Here is a 27,436-nt window from a genome sequence, read left to right on the forward strand (position 1 = left end):
AGTACAGGTGAGATTACTTCAGTCTTTTCTCAGAGAAGCTGGAAACTTCAGGCATTTTTTTCAATTTGAACATTTAATCTCGCTATCTCGAAGAAACAACTGAGACTTGTATTTGAGTTTTCATCTAAATACACATTAGATATACAACGACTATAATTCACATTAAATGAGAAAAAAAGATTTTTCAATTTAGAATCTACTTACACTTCACTGAAACACACAAGCATATATTTAAAAAAAAATCACAGAGTGGAATTAAAGTAGCACCTCTTTTTAATATAGTTCTATTTTCATATATCTATTATAAAGTATCAACATTTGCTCAGTTTTGATATTTACATCTGGTTGTCAGGAATACAGTTTGCATAACTAAAGGAGTACTGAGTAATGTAATGTCAAATCGCAACCAGTAGAGAGAGTCTTAGGGGCTGCCACTGCTTTCTCCCAATGGAGGAGAAGCCAACAATCATTTATTAACACAAAAACCCTATAAAACATATAAAACGGTAATAATACAAGACTAAAATTGATGTTGGTCATAATAATAATTTCTGACATGCAGCCAGTTTCACAGTTGGACAAATGGACAATGAAGTGGAGGGTTTATATCATCCTTAAACAATGAAAAAAAAAAATGATTCCATTACCATGAATAAATGAATAAAAGCTAATATTTAGTCACTGTATGCAAATAATACAAATCTTACCAAGAGAACTCATTCCACTGCAAATAATGAACGATGCGCATCTCTTCAACCTGCTTGTTATAATCTCTACACTAGTAGTCCACTGTCGAGGGTTTAGTTGGTTTGTGGGTGGTTCTTAAGATTTTGGGGCATAAAGAATCACAGAAGGGAGTGAAGCTGCTGGCAGACTGTGGGTGGAGGTTTAAAACGCTGAGCAACAGGAATTGGTGGGAAATTGCTTCCGATGCAGAGGTGTTGATGTTTGCTGTGTGTCTGGGCACCACGAAAGCTGGGCCGCCGCACCTCGATCGTGGGCAAATCACCCGTTCTCTGGTGTAAATATGTGTGTGAGTATGCAAGTGTGCGTCACACCTGGCCTTTCGTTTGCTGGTGAATCCAGTCTGTGAACTTTATGACTCGTGTGTAAACTCCGGGCCGGTTCTGTCGAGCGCAGCCCTCACCCCAACTCACGATGCCTGCTAGAAACCACCTGCGGCCCCGTTCCAGACACACTAAAGGTCCCCCAGAGTCTCCCTGTGCGAACAATGACGCGAACATAAGAACCGTGGCCATTGACAAGCCCACAAACAGTGACTAAGTGCACACTAACCTGACAAGCATCCACTCCTCCCTGAATGTTTCCGGCGCAAAGCATTCTGGGAGTGACCGCATCGTCATACATTTTATTGCAAGTGTGGTGACTGATGATGTTAACAGAGGCCTCCTGCAGCAATGTGGCCAGTTCACCTGAAATTTAAAAGGTTTCAGGTTTCATTAAACAGTCAACATAATTACTTTTATAATATTTCCCAAACCCTTCAGATTTGTAAAGTTGACTGATTTGCAGATTAATTGCTAAGTTTAACAAATTACACATTCAAGCGATTTTAAACCAGTAGAGAACAAGAAGAGGAGAAAGAGAGAGAGAGTGTTACAGATTACACTTAAAATATAATAAATTAAAACCAACTTCAGACATTTCTTATTAGTTACACAGTACAAAAATATTTTCATGATTTTTAATCACAACATTATTTCTTTTGTCAAATCAACTTAAAAAAACGATGTAGTTCAGATAACATAATATTTTAAGTTTCTCATGATTAAATCAATCACCTTCATTGTATTAACTCAATTTTTCCATTTCAATGAACTTAAATTTTTAAGGCAGCCAGGTTACTTCATTTTTTAAGCTAAACCAACAATATTTTTTTACATTTTAGGATCAATTTTAAATAAGATCATCATAAAAATCTTGGTACCAACCAAACTCAGGTAGCACTAGAGGTAATATATCTTAATGAGTGACATTCCTGTTTCAATGGGGATCCTGGGGGATTTTTCAGTGGTAGTGGTTTAGTTCATTCTGATCTTTAGTCATCATATGTTTAATAGTGTGGATAAAGTCTGCAGAACAAGAAGCAATTGTTTGTTCTAAATGTGTTTCTACATTGTGCCGTACCTTCTTCTGTCAGAACCCCCCATCCAGTGACAAAGCAGCTGGTTCCAGAGGTGAAGGCGTGAGAGGGGGCGGGCACACAGACGGGCTGTACCAACTCATTGAAAAAGACAGGGGCGCTTAGTTCTAGTAGGGCGATGTCATAGTCAGAGGTGAATTGGTCGTATTGCGTATGCAAGACAATACGGCGGATTTGCCTGGTGGCTGCTGCGTTGCTGACCGAGTTCATTACTCGCATACCCATGTAGGCCCTCCATGAGCGCGCATCAGAATACCTGCCAAAACATGAGCAAACACCTGTAGCGTCACATGTTTGGAGCCAACAGATTTAGACATAGTTAATATTTAAGAATAAAATAACTTAAAATAAAATATTCGTTTAAAGATTAAGTTTTGGTTTTAATGTTATTAATGTTGTTTAATATATTATTTAATGTTGTAACTTGTGAAATATTACAATTTAAAATAATTGTCTATTTTAAAAAATAAGTTATACCTGAGAATAGAAAGTTCAGTCATACTTTAGATTAGGGTCCAATTCTCACTATTAACTATGACTTTTGGCTCAATAAACTCCTAATTACTGCTTATTAAAAGTCAGTAAGGTGGTTGTTAAGTTTAGGTATTGAGTAGGATTAAAGAGGTGGTTTACTGCTTTTTTTTCTTTGCATCGTGGTGTTTATGGTGTGTAATTTGACAAGTATTTGTGGTTTTTCTTTTTAAAAAAAGTCTTATTTTTCATAAATTTCACCTTTATTGTAAGCCGCTTTTTCCTCTGTCATTTGAACGACCGGTTGACTTCCTGAACCTATGAAACCACTCCCTCAGAAACAGGCAGTGGGCTTCAGATTGGTTAGTTTGGGCCGGAACTGTTTCATGTTTTAGTAACAGTTTTTTGTTGAATCCGGCATTGAATTCGTTGAGATTCTGGAAGTTGTTTTTCTTAAAATGAGCAGCACAGAGAGCTATGTCATTTTCAGGAACATAATCAAACATAAATTGTATCCATTGTTGACAAAGTGCGTCCGTGGGAAGCCCGAACACAGAAGACCTGACAGCTGGGTGAACATAACACAATTTTGACAAGCCGCAGAAATATGGCCATGCCGTTTTTTGCATATTCCGGAGGGAGGGTTGATGGAAATGTGTGGGTTAGTGACGTCTAAAACCCATTGTAGTCTCATTCGAGTCGTTTTTGTAGGCACTTCCTAATTTTTAAAAGACGATATCTCTGCTTACACTGAACTTTCAGCGCTGCAACTTTGCAGATACTATTCATGCACCCTATATCAACCACCCCTTTAAGGGATGCAGAAAATGGCCATGCAGAATAAGGCATTAAAATGTGCTTCATAAGTACTAATAAACATACAATATGCAAGTAATATGAAACTAGTTAATAGTGAGAACTGTACCGTAAACTAAAATGTTGCCGAAAGTACACTTTCGGAAAATATAAATATTTTGTAACATTATATATTAAATATCTTTACTGTCACAGGTTTGAATTAATTTAATGCATCCTTTCTGAATAAAAGTATTCATTTTAAAAAAATAAAATGTAGGTGCCTGATTAAAACCTCACTTGATTGCATCCGAGTCCTGAAAGCAGTGAGCAGCAGAGACGAGCCAGCGGCTGGCCACCAGAGATGCCCCACACACATGACCATAGCGCTCCATTTGAAGGCTGACCTGCCACGGCCATGAGCCTGTCTGGGCATCCGTTCCACCCACAATCTTTGCCCTCTTCCTGGGCCTTGTGCCACAACCTTCACGCACAGCATGGCATTTATAGGTTGACATTTATAACTGTTGCAAGCATTATAGGCAGTAAACACGTCATTCTTTGAACATGCTCACCGCAGCGCAACTCATCCGAACCGTCTTTGCAGTCCTTGATGCCGTCACACTCCGGATTGATCTTACTCAAGCACTTTCCACTGGCACATTTGAAGGAGGAGGGAGAGCATCCTTTTGAAACTGCAAAGGATCAGGCAGACATAAATCTGCATCATTAATAAAATAATGAATCAAAAAACACTATGCTCATATAAAACATTATACATGTGTGCTTATTATGAATACGTTTGTACAGTCTAAATACTTTTTTGGGCCAGTAAGCCCTGAAAGATGACTGAATAGAACCGAATTGTAGGCAAAGTGGGTTTTAATCACATGCTCTTGTGCAGTTGAGTTCATCGCTGCGATCTTTGCAGTCCACTATCCCATCACACACTGAGGCTTTGGGGAGGCAGATTTTGTTTGGGCACATATGGTAGCATTTACCTCCTAAAAAGTGGGCAAATTGAACACAAAAAGAAATGAGCTTGACAAACTCATGGGTGTATACACGTGCGCGCGCACACAAACACACACCAGAACTTAGGTAGGTCTTACCACAAACTCTCTCCACACATCTGTAGCAATAAAAAATGACATCTCTGGCTATCAGTGAATGCAGGAAGTATTAAATCTTCATGAGGACTGATAAAGACACTCTTACCACAGTTAGACTCTTCACTGCTGTCACCACATGCAGTGTTACACTGGCTGTGTGGTCTGCACTGACCGTTACAATAAACTTCTCCTGGTTTACACGTGTCTAAAAGCAAAGTAAAGCAGGTTTAAATAAGACAACAATGGAAAGAATGTAAGTATAACTTATGAACTTACTGCATTTAGCCTCATCTCGTCCGTCAGAACAGTCTTTTTCTCCATCACACACTTTCCTCAGAGGAATGCACTTGCCATCTCCACAGCGGAACTGCCTCGGACAAGCTAATATCGGAGAATGAACATGATCATTACTTACTGGGGTGTACATCTCTGCTCTGAAAATGATTCAGAAAGATTGTATTTATTTTCTGTGTAATAAGTCAAGAATTTTATTTTGTTTAAGAAATGAATCGGTAACTACATTTTTTATTTCTTAAGTGAGGTACAAAATATGGCCTCATACTTAAAAAAAAAGTAGATTTTTGATCAAATCGATGTTTCTATAGTATCTTGGGTAACGGTGTATTTTTTTTTTTTTACAAAATGTAATGATATTATTTATTTATCTTTCCACCACACTGTAGAAAGGTCCAAATGATGTTGAATTTTAGATTTCAAAAGGATGATTCTGTCCATTTTTTGTAACAGGGAAAAACATGTGGCAACAGTCCACCAGAGTATGTCGATTTACTCTTATTAATTCTGATTATGTTCAAAATGGACATCTTTCTGACTGTGGAAAAAAAACTAGCAATCTCATCTGAAATGAGCAGTGTTGGGGTTAGGGCGAGGGTTACAAGTAACATGCATTATGTAATCTAATCAGATTACTTTTTGATGTAACAAGTAAAGTAACACATTACAAGTAGCGTGAATTATGTAATCAGATTACATTTTTGACATAACAAGTAACGCATTACAAAAAAAATGCATTACAAGTAACATGCATTATGGAATCAGATTACTTTCTGATGCGAGTAAAGTAACATTATAAGTAATGTGATTACGTAATCAGATTACTTTTTTGATGTAACCAGTAGTTACGCAGTACAAGCAACATACATTACATAATCAGTATCTTTTTAATGTAAATTACATTAGTGTTGAAAAATTTATTTACAACCAAAAAAGTTACTGCAGATGAAGTATTTAAGAACAACAGTCACAGTAATGCATTGTTGCTGAAATATAGCTAGAGACGCATGATGTCCAAATTAGTGGACAGATGATTAATCATAATTTCCTCCCAATCTAACAACAAAACTTGGAAAATGTAATAACGATATGACTCCTTAGACGTTACAAAAGCAAATTTCACCTGCAAGAGTCTTCTAGGACAAAAGGAATGGATGGATATTCCTGGAGCAACTTGGCATTTCTGACAGGCTGTCACCATCTTGGTTTGGAGAAAAAAAATTCCACATACAATGGCTTGCCACTTGGTGGCAGTGTATAGGATGACGCACTAGTGTCCACTCTAGTTGATGTGCAACTGTGCAATCAAAACCCATGCATACGCAAGAAATGGCTTTTGGAATAGCTGTCCACTGTAGTGACCTCTATGCATGAAAGGGTTAAAACAATTAATAATCTAAAATAATGCTTTACTTTTAATGGCCCTGAAACATCACAAAGCAATAAAAGAGACAATGGTTTCAGATGCAAAACACATACCACAAACCAAACCCTGTCCTACAAAACACTTAAAACAAAAACGGATAAAAACAGAATACTAAGATCTCACCGCTTTCAGGAGAGAAGGCTCTGTAGATCAGGTAAAAACCTTTATGCGTCAAAGACTCATCCGAATGAAAGTGCAGCAGGACGGGTGAAGAATAGATCCTCTTTCTGCTGTTGTCCCCAATTGGGTTACAGAGCCTGTGGAAACGTAGAAAAAAAAACATACACATGCATATATAGACATGCACACAAACAAATATGATCGGATTCTCATATTATAAACCTAGTGCACGTAGACCCACAGCTCGTATTCCGAAGTCTAAGCCAACTGTTTACAACACGTGAAAGACATGACACTCACTTGACGCCACCTATTTCCAGCCAATCTTTTTCACAGGTGCTCGAGGCTGGTGAATCCTGAATGTCTAGCATCACAATGGTCACGGAGAGAAGGTATCCCGGCAACGGAGCCTAAAAGTGAAACCAGACTCTCAACGGACGCACTCGTACACAAAGCAGCGGCCACCCCGCGGCCCTCGTCTCAAAGAGGGAGCATCCCAGGCCTCTGAATGGGGTTCACAGGGCATGCATGCTAACACTGGGGAAGAGGCTCATGGGAAACATGGGAAAGCCTTTAGCCTTAGCTCACCCTGATTTTCCAGTTACAGTCCACATTTGGAGGGTAGTAGGCGGGGTAGTAAGGGGACGTCACTGTGCCGTTCCATGCAGTGAGGAAACCACCACACTCTATAGAAAAAACAGCGACACGGAAACCAAAGACATTCGAACATCTGAGAGGAATAACCACTACAATGATAGAGTCTCATGCTGACCACTAATTCACACACCGGTTTTGGGTATAGCCTGGAAATAAGCTTTGAAGATGGCTCCTTGCCTCTGACGACTGAACGAAAACGTGACGAGCATGACGTTCCCAGACGATGTCAGTTTCATTACAGGGGACGTTCCTGATATTGGCAGACCACACCATCTGAGAAGAAGAGAGATGATGGTTGATGCTTTGGCATCTTCAATGACGGCATTAAAACAAAAACACAGTATTCAGGTGTGGATTGGAGAGGAATCATATTGTTTGGGACAAAGCAGCATGTATGCTCAGATCTTATTTATGATCACATTCAATTCAAATCTTGATGCGGCATATTTGAGACAATTATCGACTTAAAATTCTGTCTATTCTTCACAACAAACAATCATATTGATTCAGTATGTTTAAGGTCAATAAAATTTACTACATTTTTGCAAAGACTTCTTTCAAAAACTTTAAAAAAAATCTTGTACAGATGTCAAACATGTGCATGGTAGTGTAGTTATGAAGTCAAACGAAGTTATGAAGTGCTTTTTTGGGGCATTTTTGGAGCTTGACAGCATCTCTATCCATTATGGAAAAAAATTATTCAGCAAAATATCTTTCTTTGTGATCCAAGAAAGAAAGAAAACATAGGTTTGGAATGAATTTTTTTTATTTTTGGGGGGGTGAACTAAACCTCTAAGCACTATAATTCAATTGTAGAGCACCAAATTGAGGCCAGGAAACGTACAGAGTATGTTCAGTGCTCATTTAAAACCATTGAGATCCTGCAAATGGACAAAAAATGCTATTCTCTATGTGGTGTCACACTTACCTGGCGATGATCTTGTTTTGAAGCGGCAGAAGGAAATCATAAGCAGACAGTTTGTTGGCGGAGCAGCTTCCTGGTGTTGCCCCTTGAAGTGTGAGAATGACCAGTCGCACGACGTGGCCGGACGGCACCCGCAGCCTCCACTGGTAATACGGCTTCTTCGGACTGACAAGACTGAGTGTGCGATTGTTCCCGTACTTAGCGTACAGGTCAAAAGACATGGCTGTTAGGCAGATGGGAGCAGGAAATGATCAGAATGAGAAAATAAATGAAGAATACAAACAGAAAATAATGATTGTACATGAGTTTTCATGACAGAATGATATAGTATGGTAGTGATAGTACACTGTAAAACCTGCCTGGTTGAGGGACTTGCATGCAGTTTACTCAGAGGATTAATGGGACATGGTTGCATTTGAATTGCCTTACCTACTTGTGGCGTAAATTGTGTTTTTCTTACGATGTATCATGGATGGAGGATACAGACGACCTAAAGTTAACCAACATTTGGCAACTCAAACGAGTCAGTGTTCATAAATCATGCGAGTAAACTCAACAGGCTTTACAGTGTATTATGGTTGTACCCTGCAGCCCCAACTGCCACTTGCCACTCTGCAAAGAGTTTGGGTTCTTTATTTTTTCTGCTTTGTCATCAGAATCTTCATCGTCATCATCCCCAGCATCACCACCGTCATCTGGATTCAAACCTGCAGACATAGAAACACAAGTTTAGGTGTTGTCCTTACTTTGGAAAGGACAAAAACAGAGGGATGAAATGCTCTTAACCCAGCAGACGCAGTGTGTCCTCATCCCTCTCCATGTAGTAGCGTTCCTCGTTCTTGCTAAAAAGGACCTTGTTGGTTCCAGGTAGACGACGCTGCAACCGGGCCGGATTCACTCTCCGCAGTTCCTCAGCAATAGCAGGAGGAGCAGAGAATTTACTCCAGTAGTACACACAAAGACCTTCCACTCCTTCACTGTCATCAGGACACATGACTTTTAACAAGATGACAACACCTAAAACTGGTGTAGTTTGAGTTGACGGGCTTTGAATTTTAATTGGCTAATGGCTGAATGACCACATCAGAGCAGCCCTGGAGTGGTAAATATAACCACTGCTGAAAATAACATCTGCATCCACTACAACAGCTGTAACTATAAGTTTACGTTAATTGAAATAAATCTGAAATAAAATCAAATTTAAACTTGATTTTGAAAAAAAAAATCTGAAATCTGAAAATGGTTACAAATGTTGCCTGCAAATTACTCAAAAGAAATGAGAGGTAAATAGAATTATTTAAAAAAAAAATGAAAATCACATAAAATTATAAAACTTAAAATATAAAAATAAAAGTTAATTCAATATTAACTATTATTAACAATATTAAATATTATTTTAATAACTTTAATAAATATTATTATACTAAATAAATAATTCTAAAACAACAATGGATCTTTGTGGTTTATGTTAACAGTTGTCAAAGTCTTTTTATTTGTTATTGATTTTCTGTTATTCCCTGATTTTAGTGATCGTTTTTGAAAGAAACATGCAAAATAAGTCCTACTACACGACAGACATCACTGTAATAGATGTTCTAATGAATGTCTCTGACAGCTCTGTAAAACAACAAATAGTCACAGATTTACACATTTCTTAGCCAATCAGAAATAGCCCTAATTTTTCATGTTTGGGTTTGTTGAGGATGGGGTTTTGGAGAGAGGTAGTTAAAGGGACAGTTCACCCAAAAATCATGTCATCGCTTACTCATCCTCAAGTTTTTCCAAACCTGTATGGATTTCTTTCTTCTGATGAACACAAAAGAAGATATGTTGAAGAATGTCGATAACCAAACAGTTGTTAGGCCTCATTGACTTCCACAGTATTTTTTTCTATAGGCTATTATGGAAGTCAGTCGGGCTCATCAACTGTTTAGTTACAGTACCTGTATTCTTCAAAATAGCCTATCTACTTTGGTGTTCATCAGAAGAAAGACATTTATACAGGTTTTGAAACAACTTCAGGGTGAGTACATCACATGATGACAGAATTTTAATTTTTGGGTGAACCAATCCCTTTGATTATTGTGCACAAATGCAATGAATAAAAAAACGTTTATAAATCATGACGTGTGTTTATGCACAGACTCACCTAAATGCAATAATTCCTGAGTTCTGGTAATACGAGCTCCACGGTGAAGAATCATACAACTCTGAGAACTTAGATCCAAGGTACATCGTACATCAACCGAAAGGAAGTAAAGAGATGACAGAGACACCATGAAATAACATCAGCCGCAATTGTATTTCACAACCATTTCTACACACCGCAAAAAAAAAACACTGATAACATCTACCAAGGTCGTGAAGTTTCCGTATGGTATAGCTCAGTGGTTCTCAACTCCAGTCCTCGGGACCCACTGCTCTCCACATTTTGCATGTCTCTCTTATCTGACACACTCAGTTCAGTTCATAGAGTCTATCCTAACGAGCCGAGCATCTGAAGGGAGACATACACAACATGCAGAGCAGTGGGTCCCAGCCTATACAGTATTCCGGGACGTCGCAGTGACATCAGAGCCACGAAAGGCGTGACATCACTGAAGAAGGTGAGACATCAGTGGCCCAGGCGAGACCTGCAGCCATGGCACAAAAGCGCCGTTCTTGTGAGATTGGCTTTGAGCAACAAGAGCTTTGTGCAACAACAGCGCCATTGTTTGGGGCTCAATGTCATCCCGAAGTGCTGGATGGAGGGGCGGGCAGCAGATTTAGACCAACTTTTATGAGCAAAGGCGCACACTTGCAGGCCGTCACTTCTCACAATCGCATTGGCTTGCTATTAAACTGGATTACAGGCACAACACAGATTACGGTTAGGCTAATTAGAGCATCGCACTGGACGAAATGCAGCACTTGGGCAGTTTCCTCATCTGTGGACACAAATGCCAACCATTCCCATGACACTGGCACACACTGGCCCTTTTGGCCCAGACTTTCCTGCGCTCTCTTTCAGTGGCCTATATCCTTACTCTCTCTCTCCTGGCCTGCTCTGTCCCCTGGTCTACCTTTCTTTTCTCCGCTGGCTGCAGCCTCTCAGCAGAGAGGTACAGAGCATCTGATTGTGTGTGAGGAAGCCCACAGACAATGTTTTTATTGAAGGACTGCTCTTCCTCTCACTCAGCCTGCCTGGGCCCTGTCCCTCTCACAAACACCGTTCTTGTCCTCGGCCCTGAAAAGCTGCGGTCCTCTGGGAGCCGGTCTCACCGCACCGCCTCACACCGAGCCGAGCTCCGGTTACAGCTGGCTTTACATTTAAGAGGGCCACGGAGCGGCCGAAGACTCGGCAGGGCCTGCTTTACATTTAAAAGGGTGACAATGAGGGACGAGCGCACCACTGGACCTGCAGCTCTGGCGGACTTTGCGTTTGAAAGTGCCAGGGGCGAGCATCGTTCCTTGAGTGGTCTCTGGAGAGCGGCCGCATTCCGGAGAGATCACGGAGAAACCGGCTTTGTTGTCGAGGGCGGCACAGAGAAACTGTTATGTATGTTTATGCTTACGTAATGGCTTAGCGCCTGAGACTGGAGGCGGAACTGTGTAGACGACGGGTCTGCCAGGTCTGGAGAGAAACTGAGGTTGGAGAACTCGATGCTTCCTCCAAGGTAGAACACTGAGGGCGATGGAGAGGCTGCGGGAACAGGAACATACATAATATCTTTCTATGTTCTCAAAAGTTTTAAATGTTGATTAACTATCCTAGACCCCAAAAGTGACAAAAGTAAATTATATGACAAAAAATCAAATCAAGTGACATTAATTTTAAAGAAAGAAGCACACAGATACTTTTCAAGCAAGATATTTAATTTTTAAGAGTTTATACAGGGAAAAGATGCAATTTAGATGCAATGTCTAGGACTATATATACTAAGACTGTAAGACTGGCATGTATATAGTGTATACACTAAAAACACGTGATCAAAAATTTCACTTTTTTTCTTGTTACACTAACTTTTAAAAATTTGTGGTTTGTATTTATTCCCTTTTTAAAGAAATAGACATAGGCGTCGATTTCAGTGGGGACACCAGATTTCATCATTAGTCATTTTGTACCCACCACTTTTGGAAACATTGAGGCTCGGGGATGAACCTAATACAAAACTTAAGTAGCAGAGTATTAATTTAGTTCGCTCTTAAATAAGAGATCTAGCGCTAAAATGTTTTGTTTTTGAAATAAAGCTGAGCGCTTGTTGCCGCTGCTGTCAGTTGCATGGATACAGTGTTCTCTTGTGGCTTGCGCAGTCTTCATTTGGATTGAGTGTGCGCACTTCAGTCTATCGCCGCTGTGGAGACTCTAATCATTCTGGTGAAATCACGAAATAAAATGCACACAAACGTGTCCCTGCTTGATATAAACTGTAACCACTGATGAACATATTCGGTTTTGATGAGAGAAAAAAAAAACTATACCGAGGGCGGATTCGAACCCGTAACCTCGGACACTCTTGGCAAAAGTTCTACCACTAGACCATTGAAAAATCAAGCAAATTTTTGACAAGTTTGTACCCAGCACTTTTGTAAATGCACTTCCGAATGCATCTCTGTTTTCAGCACATTTCAAACCAAACTGACGCCCGTGGAAATGGATACTATTATTAAGCAAAAGTGACAGTAAAACACATTTGCATTACAAAATATGTTTATGAAGGATCATTTTATACTAAAAGACTGGAGTAGTGCCTATTGAAAACTTAGCTTTGCCATCGCAGGAATTAAAAAAAATAAATATATATACAGTATATATATATATATATATATATATATATATCAAATTTCTATTTCACAATAATACTGTTTTTTTAATCAAATACATGGAGCCCTGGTGAGCATAAAAGACTCACCAGGAGCATAGAGCATAAAATGTTTTTCAAAAACATTCAAAAATATTACCGACCCCAAACTTTTAAACTGCAGTGTTTATTTAGACAGAAATTATTTGAACACATTATTTAAACACTAAAATTACTGTATATCAACTAAAAATAATCTTCATCAGTTAATTAACAGTAACCGCAAAACAACTATATATATATATATATATATATATATATATATATATGAAGTTAGTTCTGACAAAAGGTCAATGACATTCATACATTTTTATACAGTAATACAGTTAAGTGCAACATGTGCTGTCATATAGTTAACATAAAATTAGAACATTATAATTGTGTGCTTGGTGTAATCAGACTCTTAACAATTCAAAATGTATATATCGGTGCATCCATAATTTTTTTGTGTGATTTTAATAACCAAAAATGTCTATTTTTTTTTTTTTTTAGGGGGTCACTGTGGATGACGTGAATAAAAAAAAAAGAAAATCTACAGCAGCCTAATGTATACGGGTAGCTTATCAAGCAAAACTAAATAAGAATATTTTCATGTTCTGAAGACACTTCTTGGACAGCCGAGGATGAGAGGCGCTTCACTAGCTATACTGGAACATACCAGATCATAATCTCAGCATTCCTCTACAGCAGAGGGTCTTAACTTACATGCAAGGAAATGAAGAGTCAGTGCAATGGCAGCCGAGAGAGGGAGGAGGGGAGAGGCTCTCAGCGCCCACTTACTCCATGCCCCGCAATCCGCTCTCTTGCCCACAGGGCTCTTGATGTCAGACTCGCTGCTAGATGGGCTTGACGTCTGGACAGGCTTTGTCACAAAGGCCTGTGAAACATAAGTCGCGAAACGTTGCCTTAATGTCACTTGTTGAGAGAGACAGCATACTACATGAGCTGAAACCTTTCTGTCACCCTACAACAACATATGTGTCGTATTTAATTGGCTTCCCCTCATCATTCTAAACATCTTTCATTGGGAGGAAGGGGTCGCGGAACTAGGATATCCTGGTGGGATTCCCCTGTGGAGTCGCACAAAGCGTAATTTGAGGGTCTGCTTTCCCACGGCCTCTCTCCGCGGTGTCAGCACTCCATCTTTGACAAGCACATTCATGAGACCATCAAGACCAATGTTTAGACACAGGCAACCCCGTGGCCAAACTAAAAGGTTTAAGTTCATTATCACAGCTGAAATGAGCTTAAAATACCTTTTGTAAGTTTGCATAGGGGAGAGGTTAGTGTTGTAACACAGGGTGAGTTGGAACAGTTTAACCAATTAGAAACTATCACACACTCTTGAAAATAAAAGGTTTCCAGAGATGCCATAGAAGAACCATTGATTTCCCAAAATAACCTTTAAGTGAGCAGTTATTTAAAGAACCATCTTTACAGTGTGAAGAGCATTTAAAAAAAATACTTTAAAAAATATGAAAAAAAAAATATTTATAATATTTGACTCTAAAATGACAACAGGTATGATATACAGTATAAATCAGCAGGTTATCTTGGATAATTGAATATATAACATTCAGGCAAGTTTTTCATCTATGCGTTAAAAAAAAAAAAAAACTAGAACTATTATTGCTGACCAGGATCAATGTAATACTGAATATTCACAGAATATAGACATTTGCATCAACTGTGAGTAACTAATTTACATGTTTTGTCTATTTCAAAATTTTTCCAATTGCTGTTTTAGGTTAAAATGTGTCCTTAAAAGGAAGTGGTGATGAAAATAATACTATGCACATGATTTAAAACATCCATGTTTTCTTAGCTAGCTATATGTAGGTGGCAACAGCTGCACTAATTAAGACACAAATTTGCTACTAATTAAAATAGTTTAACCGAAGGCTATTTTAATATTATTCCCGAATCTGCTACAAAAATAAAATAGCCTACTTTAATATCAAAGTTTGAGACACAGCACTAAAAACACTGATAGACAGATGTTGAAACAATGTTTCCCTCAGACTCACAAAACATAATTATGTATTCTGTAAGTAAGAATAAACACATTTTACAGAAGTCTAAAAGTGCTCGAAAGCATCATCACCGTGTATAATTCGCTAGACGCTGCGTCTGCGCGCGCGGTGCTGATGGAGGGTCGCTCCTACCTGTGCAGGTGCACCGGCGGGGGCGCAGGCTCCTAAACCAGAGACGCTGTAAACTTCGCAGCTCCTGTTTTTGGGAAAAGTCCTCATGGCCCGCTCTGTTATGGCTCCAATGCAGCGATACAGAACAATTCCACGGGCAGAGAAATCAGCCCGGTACGTAGTGTGATCCCGGAGAAACCCGACCTGAGCGGGTCTGGCGCTGCGAGCAATCACTCTCCGTGTCTCTCCGTGAACAGGTGCTGCATGGCACCCAGCATGCACCGCGGCACAAAGGGAGCACTATGAGCAGGTACAATCCACACAGCCATCCGTGCGACAGAAATTGTGGGCAAACTTCTCCCGTGGTGTGCGTGTGCCATGGGCCACAATGGGCAGTCTGATGTTACATGATTAGAGAGTCATTAAATTAATCGCGATGAATGCATCATTAAAGCGACCCGACAGCTGGGGATGAAAAATAGCAGCGCATAGCTAAAATATTTGTTTAAAAAGAGTCAGTCTGGATGAAATATTTCCCTGTTGTTTCCCCCCGTGTCTCACGTTACGAGCCAGCGAGGCGTGCAGCCTGGGAACAAAGTAGACCCAATATATCCCCGTGTGCTGCACACTGTATTTATTTCTCATTGACTCTACATTGGGACCTTTTCCGCCTTATGAGAGTATATTTACTTTATGCTTTATCATTCTTGAGGTGGGTGGGGTGTTTTTTTTATTTACAAGACACCATTTTCAACTAAAAACTGAAAATTTGTATGCGTTTTGGCCGTTCACGACACGTCGATGATGTCATGGCCTGTTTCTCTACAAGGTGACATCATCAACCGCTGACCTGGAATGCATAATACAGCGTTACAATTTTTGTTTTCATGAAGACAATACAATCATTTTCAAAAAACTTTTTTGAACACTTTGAAAAATGTTTTCAAAAGTTTAGAGTTTTCAGTGCCCCAAAACACTGTTGTCAACTAAAAAACTAATAAATATATTTTAGTTGAAATAAAAAAAAAATATTTATATATATATATTAAATAAAATAATGATATATGAGGATCAGGCCACATATCATCATCTCATAGCCATCATTTACCTAATTATATGAAATATGGACAAATGGACATTAATTACTGATTTTCTTGCAACAAAACAAACACTGCAAAAACAATATTAAAGCATTGTTTCATATAGACTATTATTATTAATAATGAACATATCTACAAAGTAGGCCTAACATATCTTATTTTATTAAGCTCTCTCGTATCCAGCTCTTTGTGTCCAAGTCTTCCAAGGTTCAGAAACCAATACAGAAATCCATATGAAATGTTGCCATGTATTGATATTAAAGTCTACCAAGGCCATTTTTAACATAGCCTAACTATTTTGAATCGGAATATGGTGCCAATGAGCTATAAAGAGCAATTTGCACTTAAAAACAGCTGTGTAAAAAGTGCAGCCCATATTTTGCCACATGCAACAGTGAAACAGTATAGGCAACTAAGCCTAAGTAGATCGTAGAACCATTGGCACCAATGGTATATTATATTACAAACTATTATATTACATTTAATATAAAATGTGTGTGTCTGTGTGTATTATATATAGTATACATGTTAAACTTAAAAACACCAACAATAACTTTATTATTCAAAACAAATGTATTATAATGGTGTTACATGATTGAATGACCATTAAATAACACATTTAGTTGTTGTTTAGGTGAAAATGGCTTGTTTTAAATGAGTTAAGTTACAGACTGAATTATAAGGTGGATTTACTTGGCTTTGCATTTTAAATATGTCTTTGGATCCAATCTATGAACTTGGCCACTCTGGTGTAAACTCCGGGAAAGTTGGGTCTGCCACAGCCGGAACCCCAACTCACAATACCCGTCAGAAACCAGCGGCTGCCTGCGTGTGCTTGACAGGACAGAGGACCACCCGAATCCCCCTGCAATCAAAAACTGCTTATGTAAATATCCAAAGAGACAGCTCACTTCAAACAACGAGAAAGGTTAGTACTTTAATAATGCTCTGAAATTAGATAGGCTAAGCTTATGTTTGGTTCATGAGGCAGGACCAAGTCCAATGCCTGTTATCTCCCCTCACCCGGCAGGCATCTTGTTCTCCTGAGGCCACGCCAGCACACAGCATGCGAGGTGACACGGGGCTGTAGCTTCTCTTGCATTCACTCTGACTTAAAATGCTAACTTCTGCCTTCTGCAATACTGTGGGTGGCACCTTTTCTGTATAAACAGAGGAAAAATATGCTATTTCATTGTAATTTATTATAGACCTTTAAAATTGATTTCATTTTTCTAGTTACTCTCCTATTTTAAAGTTTGGGGTCTGTAAGACTGAATATTTTTTTCAGCAAGTGACAGTAATGACATTAATCTGTTACAAAAGATTTCCGTTTAAAATAACAACTGGTCTTTTCATCAAAGTTTTCACAAAAATAGGAAACAGCACAACTGTTGTCAATACTATTAATAAATCATGTGAGAGACTGGAGAAATTATACTGAAAATTCATCACAAGAATAAATTGCATTTTAAAAAAAGAATAAAGTAGATTTTAAATGGTAATACCATTTCAAATTTTACAATTTTTACTGTATTTTCAATCAAATAAAAAAATATTGTTGGTTTAACTTAAAAAATTAAGTAACCTGGTTGCCTTAAAATTTTAAGTTGATTGAACTGGAAAAAGTGAGTTAATACAATGAAGGAGATTGATTTAATCATCAGAAACTCAAAATACTAAGTTATCTGAACTAAATAAATGATTTAAGTTGATTTGACTAAAGAAAATATTTTTACAGTGTGGTAAGCACAGGAAACTTTTTTTTTTTTTTTTTTTTTAAATCTTTTCAATCAGCTTTTGAACAGTAGTTTACACCATCTGACATTGTTTTTTGAGCTCTTTACCCTGTTCCGAACGGTAACCCCAACCGGTGACCCAGCAGCGGTGCCCGTCAGTGAAGGTTTGAGAAGGGGCCGGCAGACAGATGGGCTTGATATATTGTTCTAGGCTGCTGGGCCAGGCCTTCTTCAACTGCACGAGGGCAATGTCATAGTCAAAATTTCTTGCATTGTAGAATTCATGAACCACAATTCGACGGATCTCAGCCACGTGCTTGGCATTCCCCTGGTTTAGCATGCCCAGATGAGCCATCCACATACGTGGATCTGACAACCTGTAAAATCACACATGCTCAAACTGCATTAAGAAATATCATGGTTTACTTACCTGATAGTATAACTTTGATATTCAACAGTTTAGGTCTACCTGACGTTCCTCACCTCTCTTTGCTAAAACAGTGCGCTGCAGAAATGAGCCACTCATCAGTGAGGACCGATGCTCCGCAATACAGCTGACCGGAAAAATGCATGCTGACCTGCCACGGCCACTCTCCTTCCACCGCATTGATCCCACCTACAATGCGCTGTTGTGGGGAGGCGCTATCAAATATGCGCTTTAAAGGGGTGGGATTGCCACAGGCTACAAATCATATGGAAACAAATAAGACACAAGCAGATAAAAAAGTGTGTTAGTGTACAGCCATCAAAAATGACTACGTAAGGATGTATAAATGTGTACACTGATACAGGTGTGTACACTACCACTGGTCAAAAGAATTTTCAATGGAACAATAATTGAAAAATGAATTAGAATGATTGATGATCATGTGACACTGAAGACTGCTGAAAACTCAGCTTTGATTATTCCAAACATTGATAGTGCATAAACTGTTCAATCATGACAGGAGCATCTAATGAGCCAAATCCAATAAAACCAGAGAGCGTTTAGAAAGAGAATGAACCATGAACAAAGCTCAGCTTGTCTCCTGTAATCTCCCTCTGATTCAACTCCAACACACACCAATTACCAAACATAGTTTCAAGACAACCATTGTAAAAAGGTCAATAGATCATAATAACAGCAACAATATCATCATAGTATAAGGAGGATGTTTTAGGTTGAGTGGCTGGCAAGTCATAAAATGGTGGTCCTAAATTAACTTTTGGAGTCTCTTTGAAGGATGTGAAACTTAATTAATTTATAGCATCATTGTGAATCTTAAAGGCCACTAAAGTGCCTTGAAATGTGGAGTTTTATTCAATGTGTTGATGAAACAGGAACACAAGGCTGGACATATTGAACAGTTCCTCCTCTTTTTTTAAACAGCCAATAGCGTTTACGTTCACAGCTCGGCCAGAGTGGTTGAGCTCAGAAAAGCCGCTGTTTCTCTTAATCTCCTCTATATCGCTTTAAAATATAGCATTCTGTGCAGAATTCAAATGAATCCAATGCGTTTTCTGGAGAGCAAAGAAAATCGAAGCGTGAGCAGGAAGAAAGTAGGCTAAAAGTGCAAGCAAAAAATGCCAGCGAGAGCAAAAAACCTGATCATTTTATGTAAGATGTGTCTTTAATTCTTTGATTCGCGTATATTATTTTTAATTCTGTGACCGAAATACATTTGAAGTCAGATTGATTCCGTATTGATTCCTTGTGTGGATTTGAAGCTACCATATTGTTGATAGTTTGGCTCAAAGGAGATTTTATTAGTAATAGTTGAATTTAAGAATAAAAGATTACTAATAAACGAATAAGAAAAACTCAAACAGACATAAACTGTATTTCGAGTTGGACTAGTTTACAAACCAATCTAATGAGTAACATGATGCTTTTGGATGTTGCCACTGTAAAACTCACCACAGTCCTTCTCATCACTGCGGTCGAAGCAGTCGGGTAAGCCATCACATTTTGCATTTTTCTTAAGAATGCAGGCTCCATTGTCACATTGGTAACTGACTCCAGAACAGCTAGTCTCTGCATAACCAACACATTAATGACTGTACAAACAATTGAGACTTAAATTTGAATTTTTTTAAATACTTTTCACATCACCTTGAGTACAGTTGGTCTCATCTTTACCACTGGAACAGTCCATCTCTCCATTACAGATGTATAATGGGTGCAAAGGGGACGAACCCCCACAGATTTTAGGAGGTTTAGCTGTCAGATAGATATCACACACAATAAAATATTGAATGTTCACATGAATACTATTTTGGAATACAGAGATATTGTTGTAAACCAGTTCTCAACCTTTCTCTCTTGCATTTAAGACAACATTCAAAGATCCTCCTAATATCTAAGCTGATATGTACCTCTAATACTACAAATAAATTCAAAAATATGTCAGCATTTTAATTAAAATTGTCTTGATTTTGTTTTTGGGGACTACTAGACTAGGATATCATGTTTAAATGTTCATAAATCACATTATTTTCAAATATCTTATATTGTTGCAGCACCCATAGATGTATATATGCAGCACTCTATGAAGCCCAATAACTTCTGATTGGTCAGCAAGACCAGTGTGTTGTAATTGTTCAAGCGCCTTAAGTGCAAGTCTCAACATACTGCTAACACAACTAAACCTGGCCTCGCACCTTTTTGTGAATGCTTTGTGCGGGAATTATTTAAATTAGGAATATTGTGACATGTATATTCCCGGAAGAGAACTCAAGACTACAATCGAGGCATTTCAGGTTCATAACAGTGCTTATAGAGTATATTAGTTTGTTACATGTTTTACTATAGTAGAACTACTTGGATTACATGATTTTGTGGTTTACATACAACAAAAAATCTCATCGCTCTCATCCTGACAGTCATCCAATCCATCACAGCGCTTGGACTTTTCCACACACAGGCCTGTAGAGCACAAGAAGTGACTTTCTGGGCACGCTAGGAGAAACAAACAAGACCAGAATACACCCATTTGGTGCCATGAGTCATTTTACTGGCATACAATTATAAATATCATTAGTTTGCTCGTAAGTCAGATTGTACTACTTAAGAAAAAGGACTATTTGTTCTCCATGTCCTTTGTTTCAGCAGCATTGTTCTTACGCTGACTGATGTTGTAACTGCTGTAAGTGGCACTGAAGGGTTGGTCAGCACTTCGTGAACTGCAGCGGAAAACCACTTCAGGCTTTTGAGCGGGAACACGGAAGACAGTTGAGTGGTCAATGTAATTTCCACAATATCTGTAAATCAATCACAGTTATTTCTATACCAGTTAACAAACGTTGAATATCAGACGTGATAAATATCACATACTGTCAACACTGAAGGAATAGTTTATAGTAGTCATTATTTACTCACCATCATGTCTTTCTAAACCTGTTTGAACTTCTTATGTGTGACAAATTGTGTTTTATGGACCCTTTTTATGGCCCTTTTTTTGGTGTTTGGTCAGTGGGAACTATTGCTGAACAAAAAAGAGAATCCATCTTTATTTTTTTTAAATTCATGCGCTCTCATAACCTTTAATCAAAATAACTTCCCTCTCTTGAAGTGACATCTCTTCTCTGATGATGTGTTTACTGGCGCGAAGGCCGGGATAACCTGTCGCTCACATGACATCACAGCAATAGAGTGCCGAAGTGATGACGTTACTTTGTACGGCAACTCGGAAACTAGCGGCGCATGGGTTCCTTCGATCGAAAAGCTATGCATTTTCCCCATAGACTTTTGGAGAATCGCAAAAAAATAAGATCTGTGTTCAACAAAGAGTTGTGACCCTTACACGTTTTGTCTATCAAGATAATCTTTACAAGTTAATCCAAAATGTATACATTTTGAAGCCTATATAAAGTTTAAAAAACCACAAGCAGGTTATAACTGGTGTGTTTTATGTCATAGATCAAAACGTGAAAATATTTAGAGGCTTTGTTAACCGCAGACCTTATTTCAGGCGATTTAGTAAAAACCCATTCAAAAATCCAATAGACTTCAGAGCGAGGGAACCGGTAGTGCTAAAATGCTAACTCACTTCCGCGTTTTGGCCTACAGAGAGACGTCGTAACTTCGGCACTCTAGCAAACCACAATTATCCAACGATCCAATAATTTCCTGATGGACAAAATCAAGTCGCGCCTTAAATTTTTTCCTGTTCAAGAAGCCATTTAACTCGGCTATACGTCACAATAGGGAAGAAAAGACTATCGCAACTTCCGTTTCATAGCGATCGGTGAGTAAAAAAATGACTTAACTATTCCTATAAGAAATAAAAAGTAGAAAAAATAAAAGAAAAGAAAACCTAAAGATAACGGACACAGAAATGAGGTGAAATGTACCCTTGACAAAGCACTTACATAATCTCATTGACTTTCCACCAGCCGTGTTCACAGTTTTGCAAGTCTTTTAGTTTAAGCATGTAGTTCTGGAACCTGAGAGCTACACCCAGAGCACTGCTGGGCATCTGATACATCAACAGCCAACAAAAAACACTCTGTCACGCAAATACTGTGGATAATATCTCTACACATAATAAAATAAATAAAAACGCTTTCGATTGGGTGCAGTACCTGAAACATCCAGGAGCAGGAGCACTGACGGGGCAACAGATTGGGGTAGAATGGACTTGTTATCACTCCAGCATCACCTGGGCCAGCGGGTAACGCTATCATATTTATACACTCTGTATGGGAAAGACAAAAGAGGCTCAGCATCACCAGACACAAACATACAGATACTTTAGTCGAAGGACTCACGCTCCTCCATGAGAGCCTGGAAGAATCCTCGGAAGATCTTTCTGCCTTGTGTGAGTCTGAATGAGAGCAGCATGACATTGGAGGTGGAGACCAATGAGATTGGGGCTGACACTGATTCACAAAACCTTGAAGAGAATGCATGAGAATTACACTGATCATCTCAGATTATTTTGTCCTTCGTTTCCCCAACCCAATCAAGACTGACTTCAAGATTTTTCTGACAAACCTGTAGAGAATCATGCCTCTCATAGGGAGCAGAGCGTCATACACGGTGAGGGAATCATAGACACAGTCACTAGGGTCAATACTCAAGCTGTTCACAGTGAGTCGGACGACTGACCCTGGAACACTTGTCAGTTTGATGTAGCAGCTCAAGCTTCCCCATGAAGAGAACACGTTGAGGGGAACACTCACATCAGGAACACCTGCGTACAGCTTATCCACACACTGAGAGCCTACACACACAGAGAGATGATTACAGAACCCATCAAACATTTTACAGAAACAAGACTCTGTTAATAATAATAATTCACATTTAAAAGGTGTTTGTTGTAGGGTTGGGAAAAATCAGAATTTTATAGCTGTAAATTTGAATTGAATTTGCATACAGGATTTGAAATATATAAGTTAAATTGACTGAATTGCCATTCAAAGAAACTCAACACAGTTACTTCCAGTTTTCACAAATTACATTAATCAACTTGCTAAACATAAATACAATATTAATAAAACATTTCTTTCCAGAAAGGAAGATTTTTTCTCTACGTATATTTTGTCAACTATAAAATTCTGTCAAAACACTGAACACCACCATTAAAAGTTTTTAATTAAGATGTAATTGATAATTAAATCAATTAATTTGATAATTGCTTTTATAAAAACAAATATTGACATCCATTGCTTCATTTTAAAGACTAGAGTAAATTAGAGCATGTAGGAAATGCCCTTACACCATAGTCCACAAAACGACATATAATTAATGAAACAAAGAAATATGTGTGTGTATTGATCAAACGTGACAGTAAATTTACAAAAGATTCATAAATATTTTGTAGAAGTCATTTAAATACTGTTTTTTAATCTTTCTTTGTATAAAATAATCTTTCTATGTAGCACAACTTCAACATTATAATAAGAAATGTTTCTTGAGCAGAAAATCCTGGAATGATTTCTGAAGGATCACGTGACACTGAAGACTGGAGTAATGATGCTGAAATTTCAGGAATAAAATAAGTTTTAAAATATATGAAAATAGAAATTTTACAATTTAAAATAATCACAATATTTCTGTTTTTACTTTATTTTTGATCAAATAAATACAGTTTTGATGAGAATAAATTACTCTTTTTTCAAAAACGTTTTTTTTTTTTTTTCCCCAACCCCAGACTTTTGAATGGTAAATGTACGTTAAGGTTCAAATTTTCTATAATGTAAATTCAATTCAAGTCAAGTTCTAGAAATAAGCTGAAATTTAAAAGGCTTCTCAATTCAGTTCTAAATTGCACAAAACCCCGGTCATACTTAAATATCTGTCTGGTCTTGACTGACTCACCCACAGCTGTTGATGTGTAATCCGAGCGTAAAGCAACTGGGAAGACAATATACATAAATAAATTCATCATAATAATGCTTCTGAAGCTGAAATTCACAAAAAAAAAAAAAAAAAAAAAAAACAAGAAACATGCACACAACATTTAACATGGTGTAAAATGAGTTATTCATAAGAGTCTTGCTAAAAAAGGAGTAACAGTGGCTAAGATTACCATTGACAAGAATGGAGTCGATGTCCACAGGCAGGCCTTGCAAGAAGCCCACTGAAGACCTGTTCTTCAGACTCATAAGCACAGAGTCCCTGAGGATGGCACTCAAGCACTCCTCACACACTGCTGGAGTCTTCAGGTGCGGCACCACGAAGATCATCCAGAAATGCACCAGTACACCACCTTGATTATTATTACTGATGGGGTGAGAAGTAATTGTAACCATGTGACATGTAACCATCTCAATTGACCTAATGAAGTAAATCCATCTAGCAGAGTAGTACCTCAGATCAGAGATGACGGTTTGTTTGTAGAGTCTGGACACCGATGAAGTTCGGTATACGCTGGTTATCTTATTGGAAGATAAATATTAAAGTGATGTTGACAATGGCTTTTGAAGGCCTTTTATTCCAATGACATATTTTGCTGTGTCACTCACCACATGCTGTACGCGGTTAGCCATGGATACAAACTCACTCGAGTCAGCATGCCTGTACTCTGGTATAAACTCCACGTTGGCAACACGGAACATACCAGCAAAATAAACACCACTGTTGCTCTCTCGCCGGACTACAAAATACATAGTGTCCACTTCAGTTAAATGATGTAGCATGTGGACATAACTTTGTATACCCTTGTGAAAAAGCATACTTTTAAAAGAAGGAAATCATTTACTTTAAAATAAACTTTTAAGTACTACCTGAATGTAATGATTTAATTTGACATTATTATAAAGTGCACTTTTTAAAAGTGTTTAAGAAACAGTACTTTGACTTTGAGTACACTTAAGTGGTCGTTCATTTCATTAATATTATCTGCGCATATATTTTTTCTAAATATACACTTAGATTATTATACTTGGATTACTTGTAAGTACAAGTCTACACAATACAATAAAGTGCACTTCTTTTTCACAAGGGTATGTATATGAGTGTATTTGTTGAGCTTACATATAAAAACCCACAGAAGAGACCACATTATCACCACAATGACGAACACCACCACTGTAATGAGGATGGCCAGATTCTGTAGATCTAATATTGGGTTTTTCTTCTTTGGCTTTTTTGCTCTTCTTCTGCGTCTGTTGTATCTTCTGCATAGTTTATTAAGAGTTGCGTCCACCGTAGCCACTTCCACGGACACGTCAGCTACCTGAAACCACAGGTATGTATCACATTCTGACCTGATGCAATAAAGACACACTGGTGAAAAAAGCAAACACTGTTAGAGTCAAGTGTGATGACCTACCTGGATTATAGTAATTTGCATCATCATGAGTACCATCATAACTTTCATCAGTAACTTTCTGATAATTTTATTACACAATAGTCACAACAAGATTATATAAATGTTCTGCCACTAAAGTGCTGATGTCATTTCAGGACTCCAGATGTTTTACATTTCTTGAACAGAAAAGACGGCCTCACATTTTAATTGGCTCAAATGGAGAATGAGTGGGGAATCAGTGGCTTTGGATTTAAGGTGTGTGTTGTGTGGTCTTATCACAAACAGATATTATTGCATTGAGCGGTTTGAGTTACATGGTAAAGCCACTCAGTAATTCTGAGAGAGATCCAACTGGGTTACAAAATCCACCTAACTCTGAGTTCACAATGACTCATGGGCACTGCCTCAGTCATTTCTCCCATAATACATGATTACAACCAATTACCACAATCTCTATTGTCCATCAACTAGATGCATGCATTTAAGGGTTTTACAAAACGTATGAATATAGATTTTTTTTTTTTTTTGCAAGAAATTTACCAGACGAGGATAAATATTTCTGAAAGGTAAGTTAGAATCATTTGTTTCGGTACCATCACAAATGACTCTCGCGTTCATTGAGGTTGTTCAGTCATGCATTATTTACATGATGTCATCCCATCTCTTTCGCCTTATTTAATTTACAACGAGGTAACACGGTATTTCCGAGGAAAATAAAGCTAAAATATTATTCAAAAACAATCAAGCGTTAAAATTTAATTTAATTTCGAAATGTCTCAAAAATTATGTTGATGTACAAAAATAGCAGGTACAGTACCCTACATGGGGACTATCTACAAAATGTAAACGATAAGAAAAACGTACAATGGCCCTGTCACAAAGAAAGAAAAAGAGAGAGAGAGAGAGAGAGAGAGAGAGAGAGAGAGAGAGAGAGAGAGAGAGAGAGAGAGCAATGTTCTCAGATAGATTTTTTTTTCTTCAAATCTTGGAGCAAACTTAATTTTTTATATATATATTTTGCGTACACTTGACAGAGTCATTGGACGTTTTTAGTAGAACCTGCTTTGTAGACGGTCCCAATCTTTCGCCAAGTTAAGCATAGTAAGAACAGTTTGCAATCCATCGAGGCAGGTTACAACAAATAAATTGCGATCACTTATGTTCATTCTTATGATAGACTATTGAGATAAACCCACTTTCATGCAGTTATGTGCTTTATTCAAATCGTTAAGTTATTATTTTCGAGGCTTAGGCTAGAAATGTCAAACCAATAACTTCACAGCCGCCCCAAGAGGTCAAAATGGTTTTACTCACAGAAATCACCATACTGACAAAATACATACAAATACAAACAAAATACATACAAAATAACTTAGTTACTGAAATTACAACTACAATAAAATTATAGAACTTACCACATAAAAAAAACGTTCATTTAGTTTTGTATCAAAATAGGCTACTAAACTAAATAAACATTGTTTATTTATTTGAAAGATAGATTTTTCAGAAAATAACAATTACTCAAGAGGCTTTTACTAAGTGCCTATTGAATACTATAACAAAAATTGTTATTTTGGTTTATCTAGGTTTACCATGGTGATATTCAAAGTATTAATTACTCACACTTGTGGCGTCTTCCCGGGCCGCATCATCCTCGCTCCCCTTCCCACCTTCCTCTCGCGCAGTGTCCATGGCATACAGTCATTCATTTGGACCGGTAATCTCAAATGCTGGTAGGCCTACCCTGCATTGTTAAAACAGTTTTCCCTAAAATACCTGTCTGTAACCACGACGTGAATGTGAGCAGCGGAATAAAGGCAAACGACACGAGCAGCTTCGTTTCCACCTAACAGTGTGTAACTGTATCCTGGCAGGTGTGCAGACAGTGAGCCCTGTGTTCAGTTATCCTATAGAT

The 27,436-nt window shown here is 38.1% G+C and overlaps 2 protein-coding genes across 2 annotated transcripts; both read right to left on the reverse strand.

The window, feature by feature from the left end:
* Positions 1 to 239: 239 nt before the first annotated feature.
* Positions 240 to 15,638, reverse strand: LOC120476083 (suppressor of tumorigenicity 14 protein homolog). The gene is made up of 19 exons (XM_039667032.2): positions 14,971 to 15,638; positions 13,511 to 13,682; positions 11,519 to 11,646; positions 10,114 to 10,181; positions 8,751 to 8,941; positions 8,549 to 8,671; positions 7,968 to 8,187; positions 7,170 to 7,312; positions 6,971 to 7,068; positions 6,683 to 6,792; positions 6,386 to 6,519; positions 4,819 to 4,923; positions 4,649 to 4,747; positions 4,321 to 4,434; positions 4,006 to 4,125; positions 3,731 to 3,914; positions 2,149 to 2,420; positions 1,297 to 1,433; positions 240 to 1,220 (listed from the first exon to the last, which is right to left on the reverse strand). Exons 1-19 carry the CDS (start codon positions 15,055 to 15,057, stop codon positions 1,053 to 1,055), a joined length of 2,673 nt encoding a protein of 890 aa, XP_039522966.2. The 5' UTR covers positions 15,058 to 15,638; the 3' UTR covers positions 240 to 1,052.
* A 951-nt stretch (positions 15,639 to 16,589) lies between these two features.
* tmprss7 (transmembrane serine protease 7) lies at positions 16,590 to 27,433 on the reverse strand. Its single transcript, XM_039667033.2, has 18 exons — positions 27,145 to 27,433; positions 25,245 to 25,446; positions 24,734 to 24,864; positions 24,579 to 24,646; positions 24,298 to 24,491; positions 24,087 to 24,122; positions 22,761 to 22,989; positions 22,535 to 22,659; positions 22,349 to 22,461; positions 22,136 to 22,242; positions 20,889 to 21,025; positions 20,616 to 20,723; positions 19,878 to 19,985; positions 19,683 to 19,799; positions 18,269 to 18,467; positions 17,894 to 18,162; positions 17,073 to 17,209; positions 16,590 to 16,914 (listed from the first exon to the last, which is right to left on the reverse strand). Exons 1-18 carry the CDS (start codon positions 27,211 to 27,213, stop codon positions 16,756 to 16,758), a joined length of 2,508 nt encoding a protein of 835 aa, XP_039522967.2. The 5' UTR covers positions 27,214 to 27,433; the 3' UTR covers positions 16,590 to 16,755.
* Positions 27,434 to 27,436: the final 3 nt, after the last annotated feature.

Source organism: Pimephales promelas, chromosome 22 (assembly GCF_988280905.1).
Source record: "Pimephales promelas chromosome 22, fPimPro1.hap1.1, whole genome shotgun sequence".
Taxonomy (NCBI): Eukaryota; Metazoa; Chordata; class Actinopteri; order Cypriniformes; family Leuciscidae; genus Pimephales; species Pimephales promelas.